Source organism: Phaethon lepturus, unplaced genomic scaffold (assembly GCF_000687285.1).
Source record: "Phaethon lepturus isolate BGI_N335 unplaced genomic scaffold, ASM68728v1 scaffold28987, whole genome shotgun sequence".
NCBI classification, from domain to species: domain Eukaryota; kingdom Metazoa; phylum Chordata; class Aves; order Phaethontiformes; family Phaethontidae; genus Phaethon; species Phaethon lepturus.
This window is the reverse complement of record NW_010553160.1, coordinates 31,265-38,765: the sequence shown is the minus strand read 5'-3', so window position 1 is coordinate 38,765 and position 7,501 is coordinate 31,265. Positions and strand designations below refer to the sequence as shown.

The following is a 7,501-nucleotide window of genomic DNA, read 5'->3' as shown; positions in this document are numbered from 1 at the left end:
TGTTTTCCATGCAGTAAACTTCAGGGATCTCTCCAAGAAAATGCTGTGTGTTATTCTGTGGTTCTACAGCCACTGCCCATCTTCTTGGGTCTGAAACATAATCCCCTCTTATCAGCCCAGGGATGAAACTACATGGGTACATATATCCTTTGGCTGCTATAGATGCAAAAGCCAAGTACATTTTTGACTATGCTTATAACCTACCAGCCAGCACGAAGTAAGTAAAATGGACTCTTCCATTTGAAGTAAACCACTCACATAGAAAAGACTGTCTGAACATGAAATTATCCTGCATTCTTTTTTTTTTTTAGGTTATTCCACGTGATATATAAGCTTTTAAGATTCTCAGAAATTGTGCCCCCTCCAACAGTTCTTTTCTGTTTTGTCTGCCAAACATATATAGCAGAGCACAGTCAAGACGTAAAAATCAGAAAGTCACCTATGCACATAAAAGTCTTTCTCCTGGCAGAAGCAAGCAGAACAGAGAACAAATGCACTATGTGTGATTAGTCAACCACACCAAGTCACCTCTGTAAGATGCTGAGATACTACGGTTATGGGAATAGCACAAAAATCTTTATTGACTAAGGTTTCTACAGATTACTAGGATCTTTAGGGAACATGTTAAGTATGACAAGAACATCAGAGGGGATAGTATAAGGAGAAAGGGGTGGTTTATTAAAGGGGACATTGGTAAGTGCCTGTCCCTTCATGATTCCTGGCCTCTTAGAGCTTCCTGCTGCTAACTACTGTTCTCTTCTTAGAATTAACTCCCTGTCATGCCAACTGTTTCTATTTCTGTTTGCTCTTGTATGTCTGTGGAAGGAAGAAGGAAAGAAGTAGGCTTGATGGGGACAACATGCTGTCCATACACTGTCTTCAGGGAAGGAGGCAGGATCAGGAACAGTTAGGACAAAAATACCTGTGGCAATTCTTTTCAAAGCTGCTCCTCCCCCTGTCATAACCATCCAAGTGCAGCTCTTCCCTCTCTGTCTTCCAAGCTGGGTCTCTGTAAGTGACTTTACTTCTTTACTAAAATGTGCTACAATATTCTACTGCCCAACCCTCATTAATCTTACACATTGCCCTAGTACAACAGAGAGTGAGTAAGCTGTTGTTGAGATAACTGGCTTCCATTAGCAACCATGTGATTGGCAGGACGATAAAGTCTTTTCCCTTGCAGGTCAGCTGCTTTTTAAGAAGAGGGCAATCCTGCTGATCCATCTTTTAGCTACAGTCTCTCACTGAGTCCCAAATCTCCTGCCTTTTAGCTTTGATACGGTTCAAGCTTTCCCCCTTGTATCAGCCCCTACCTGTCATCAGCTCCTCTGTACCAAACAGCCAATATCAGGAGTTTGACCTCAGGGCACAGCCCGGGTGGGCAGGTAAAACCTGACCACTGGACCTACTTCCTTATCTTTCATATCCTGCAATTCATGAAGAAGTATCAAATTCAAACTAAAAACCAGAAGCATGACCTTTTATAAGAACTTTCTGAAAAAGGCTCTGTTGCCTTTCTAAGTATGCTTGAAAAGAACTGTCATCCACACTATTAAGATAGAAATGGATCACAAATAAGGAAGAAAGGGAAAACACTGCAAACCCTTACTAAATGGTAAATGTTGTTTTTAATGTGCACTTGCAATGCCTTTTGGTGAGGCATACAAAAATATAGTAAAAAACAAAACAAATATACTAGAACTACTCTACATCTACAAGCTCAAATTGCAACCTAATAAAGAGAACTTCCACACTTCTGCAGTTCATAAAATATCTGAAATGGATTAGATTCCCATGGCATACAGAGCATTCTTTATAAAGCATTACTTGCATCAAGAGAATTCTAAATTGTAAGTTGCTAACAAACTGAGAGCTATCATAAGCAACATAATCCCTACTTATGTGACATACTCGACAGCTAGTGCTTAAAACATACAAAAATATTATTTATTTCCGGTAGCAAGTGTGTACACACCCTGCCCTCCTGCATAGCTGGAAATCATGTTTGCCCTTGAAACAAACAGAGGCTCTGCAAGGATTTATAGCACTTATGTGGATGGCAGAAATGGTGCCAAAATCTCTCAACATCCTTTCCCTTCAACTAAACTGACCTAGTACAAATTGGAAGATGTTTAGTCACTTCTAACATTGATAATAAAAGGAGAATAAAAAAGAATCCAAAAGAGGAAGGCTGCTAGTCAAGGCAAGACTTGTGGTATTTGAAGTCTGGCAGAGTACATCTTTACATACTGAATTCTGGAACTCCTAAAGTACGTGTATCACATGAACAAATCTTATGGCCACGATCCTGTATCCTCCTCACGTAGTCCAGGCTTATCCCATCATAGATATTGCTCATCGTTATATTACTGTGAGAATGTAACACACAATTCTACCTTTTAACTTTTTCATTTAAAAATACACTTTAATGAAGGCCTTTCTAACTATTAGGAGAAACTGGAATACTTTTGCCTTGGGAATTTTCCCTTCTGAAATGACTTTTCATTATCTTGCTGTGAAAAACCTACTAAATTATTAAAAGCAAAAATATCCTTACTATATAGATAATGTGGTATGGAATTCTTTCTACATTTTTCTTCTTTTCTGATGACTTTGACAGGCTCATAATGGTGCTTAAAAATATCACCAACATCTGCAGAAAGCTAAAGACCCTCCTTATACAGTTAATAATTCATTTCACTATTTAAATGACACATACTCACAATTTTGTGAAATAATAAATCCTTCCTAAAAGCTTACCTCAACTATGAAACGTTTTTGAAAATGAATTGCTATGGGTGGATATAGTGTCAGAATTTACAGAGATCAGGGAACAGAAATAACTATGTGAAATTACAGTAAATACAGTTTAGTCTGGAAAAGCCTTCCTTTTGTCAGGAACTGTGGAATTGTGCTTCTGATATTAAGGCACTTAAAATTAAATTTGATATAGAATAAAGATCAAACAGTTGGAATAAAGGTGCCCTCTAACAGTTTGAAAGAATTCTATGTAACAAATTAAGGAAAGGAAATGCTAAATAATACTATGCCCAATCCTGCTCTCCAGGGAGTAGTTTTGTAGACAGAAGCAATTGCTCAAAATGTAATCAGGCCAGCACACACCAGAGTAACATGTACACTCTTGCAAAAAGACATCACAGGATCTTTACAAAATTGTCAGGACCAAAATTCAATCTTATATCCCCGAACAGTACCACCAGTAGCACAGTGCCCCCTAACAACACATTGGAGAAACAGTTTTATGCTAAATTACAGGGAACAGTGCCACTAATAACACTTCAAATAACCGCTTTTCAAAACTAATTACATGGGAATGCAAAAACATGAAAGGTTCTTGAATTTAATAACTTCAGCATTGGTCAAAAGGGGAAATTAGTAGGATAAAAAACAACAACTAGTGTCTTACTTGTCTGAGGTCGATGAAAGCTAACTGCAGGGTGTCTCCCTGGAATCCTGGCACAGGCTCAGAACTAGCAAACACTGCAAAGAAAGGTTAAAAATATTATGGATGTAGATTTAAAAAAAATCTACCAGAAAATCAAGCCCTATGCAATACAAATGCTAGCTAACATTAAAATAAAACTAGTTTAACATAAATAGATTAAACCAATAACTCACAGTGATTAAAAACAAACAAACCAACAAAAAAACCTTTCCCATAATTTTTCCAATAATACCAAAGAATAATACCTTTAGGAGTATTATTAGGAATTTTGCTTAAAATTCTAATCCAGTAGTAATACCACAACCACAGAATCCAACATCTTTTTTTTGGCCTGAGGTGAATGATTACTGAAGAATTTCAAAATAATACAAATCCCATGGTTGTCAACATATTTTTAAACATCTGCTCTTGTTATAGCATCCGCTCTATAAAAACCCCACCTCCAGCCAAACAGCAATAAAAGACAAACAGTAAGGTGGGACTTAGTTTAATGCGTAGATGACAGGTGGAAAGCTCTACGTGCCACAGCCAGAGCAGAGCTGAAATGCCTGTTCACGCCTTTTAGCCAGCTTATCGATAATGAACTTCTGCTCTTTTTGAACCCAAAAATAGGCTGTCAGAACTGGAAGGCAAAACTATATTCAAATACAAAAACTAGTAACACATGGTAATGAAAAAAAAAGTCAGCTATTTGTTTAAATTACAAAACAATCCAGAATTGTCAAACTTAAAAATAAGTATTTTTTTTTGTTGTTCTTAACCCAGTCACACGTTAATAACAAAGATACCTACAGAAACACCCACTGCCTCACATCCCCACTAAAGTTAGACATCTTACTTGAAAAGACTTTAAGAGAACTTTTCTTATGCTCTTCAGTTAGAGCTCTTAATAAAACGAAGTAGATACTACTGTAATAGTTTCAGAGAGGATCATCTGAGGCAGTGAAAGGTAACTCTTTTTTACACGTTTGAGAAACGGGTCATTCAATGGTAGAGGAAACAAAGCATACGTATCCAAAAAAATTCCAGATCCAGTGCTCAACTGTGCCACATGGACTCCTACTAACATTTAAAAGTCATATGAAATCCTTAATAGATTTTTCTTTTAATGTCTAGTTAGAAAATTTGGATCAAGTGAAAGTAACATCAGACATTGGTGTCTGATCTAACATGATGGTAAAATAATGGGCTCAATCATTCACTTCTGAACGTATAGTTTTACCTTAAAGCAGACTAATGAATTCAGATAGACTACTCACAAGTCTAAAAATTATTACATGGAATGCAATTGCAAATGAAAATAATAAAGATTCTTACTTAACTGGTACAAGAAGCTACTAAGATCACCTCAGAATATCCAAGAATAGCTTAGTAATAGATTAATATAGTATCAGAGTAGCAGCGTTACCAGTAGAGGCAGAATTTACTACTTGCATTACTGTAGTGCAAAAATTTTTATGGTCATGTAATAGGAGAATGAATTAAACTCGAATATGACTTGATTCTTCATCAACTAAAGGAATAAAAACCAAAAATCAAACACCCTAGGGAGAACACTGTAATGTCACAGACAAGTATTGGCAAAGGTTGGCAAATGCTCACTGATTACTGTATTCAAGTCTGAATTTTAAATTGTCTGGTCTTCATACGTTACAAGTAACACCAACTTTCTAGGGGAGTTTTCAGTGAGTTTCAGTGTAACACAAAGATGCTTTTTAAATAAAAAAGAAGAAATACAAAGTAGAAAAAGCGTATCTTAAACCCAGCATTTTATGGAGAGTGTTTGCTTAATAATGAACTCTTTAAAAGCAGTAGAGATAACTGGCTGTACAACCACCAACCTCCAGAAGAACAAAAGATCTCCAGGCCTATGAAAGCACCCTTCTGAACACTCCAGGCTAAAGGGTTGGGTGACTCCACATCTGTCTTCTGCAGGTATTTCATGGCCACTGGGACCATCCTTTCTTCAGGGACAGACAGGCCTATGATGTAGGCCCCTGTGGTCAGCCAAACTTCCCATTTAAAATGGGAACACCATACCATAGCAGGGAATTCTGAGCAATTCTGAGCAAGAGATGCATGGGTTGTGAGCTATGGCAGCACACTAATAAAGGAGGGTAAGCACGATGGTCAGAAGGGTCTTTTCTACATCCCCTAAACAAGGAAGGAGAACCTGTACTATTCTTGAAAAGGCCCACGTGTATCTGAGCCTGTATGACTTTCCGTTCATACACAGTGCACTGAGACCAGATTCTCCCACTAGAATCTGAGCTCCTCCAGCCACTCCACAATGGTGGCACTGGAGAAGGAAGCTCCATGGCAAAGGAATGGCGACAGAACTGAAAAGTGAATATAACTGAAAATTGTGACCTGCAGAAAAACTTTGCAGTTAACTATTGTCACTTTATACTTTGGGAGGGACCTTCCCATAGTGGGATACTTTTACTTGCCACAGGGCAAATACTTGCAGCTCATCAGGCTCACATAGTTTGGAATTTATCCTAATGCATTAAATAATGCAGTATGATTTAGTTTCTCTACATAATACCTACTGCCATTGCAGCTATAGAACAAGAAGCACACAAGGTACCAAACTTAATTATTGTATAAGCTTTGTTCTCTTTACCTACAGTTTTACATTATGAATGCATTTACAACACCAGGGACACTCATTATAATACAAGGATTTATTCTCACATTTGGGTCATTTCTGACAGGTGTCTACAGTAGAATTTGTTTCATTATTACCATTTCATGAGTTCAAAGGGCAAAAAGATAATCTACTTATGGTAACGGTCAGACAGTTCCCCCTCTGCCCTCAGCTCAGGGCTTTTAAGTTTTGCTAACAATTTTACAAAGCTAATTAAATATTTTCTACTGCACAGCATTTTAGGAAGATATTATAAGAACAGGATTAACATTCTTAATGTCTTTGTCCTAAGGGTCCTTTTCCAGATAGTAATGAAACATTGTCATACATACATCTTCTGAAATACTCACCCCTACATTCATTCTAGGCTTAAAGAGGATTTGGAGGGGTAGGGGGCTGGTTGGTTGTTTTAGTGTGCATAAGAGCATTCAGGAATTTCATAATATATGAGAATGAAATGAAAAGATCACCATTAAACTGTCACATAGAGGGGCAAACAACTGGCTGCTTGGCAGTTTGAATCGGAAACTTCAATGTTTTGGGGAAAATAAGTTGAAAATATGCATTACATGAATCTGGTATTCACAAGGCTTCTGTTAACATTCTCTTTTCCTGCACTTTGCTGACACTGTGTAGACCTTTTCTGTGTATATAGAATGGGATCTTTGGCACAATGTGCATCCACAATATGTACAATCTCAATGTACTTCCTACAGCAGACAATTTGGGAGTTTACATGAGGTAGGATCTAATGAAAAAGGTTTGTAATAATACATAGAATCATAGAATAGAATCATTAAGGTTGGAAAAGACCTTTCAGATCATCAAGTCCAACCATCAACCCAACACCACCATGCCCACTAAACCACGTCCTGAAGTGCCGTGTCTACACGTTTTTTGAACACAAAAACAGGCTGGGAGGCAACACATACATGAGAATGGTAAATTTAAATATTGTAAAGATGACCTCAGTCCATTTCCTTTTGAATACTTTGCTTCAATCTTTTCACTACATTTTGTATACAGGATATATGTGAATTGATTTATATATGTGTTAATGGATATCTTAAAAAAAAGGCTATGTCTGCTAAAATGGAATTTAAGTCATCTTTAACTGTAAATTGTACTGAATTTCTACACACTTCTAGATTTAGTAACAGGTCTTTCATTTAATTCTCTCAAAACCCCATCTTTTAGCCATCATCCAGTTGTGCCCCTCTGTTGGTCTGGGAATTCAGTACCTAATTCCTGACAAATAGTTTTGCTGCTCAACAGCAGAAATTAAAAATCAAAGTCCAGACTTTGGATCAAAAGCTAAATTAGGACAGTTTTACTTCAGCCTCATAGCACTGATTCACAGGCAGGACAGCAAAGCTACAAACGTA

At 37.3% G+C, this 7,501-nt stretch overlaps 1 protein-coding gene across 1 annotated transcript in view; it reads right to left on the bottom strand.

Moving 5' to 3' along the window:
- Positions 1-3,427: 3,427 nt before the first annotated feature.
- The window catches only part of LOC104624176 (exocyst complex component 6), a gene marked incomplete at both ends in the record, with an annotated part of 33,611 nt that continues 29,537 nt past the window's right edge, over positions 3,428-7,501 (bottom strand). The window contains one exon of the mRNA XM_010291469.1: positions 3,428-3,501. Coding sequence (XP_010289771.1) covers positions 3,428-3,501 — 74 coding nt within the window. The remainder of the gene's footprint in view (positions 3,502-7,501) is intronic.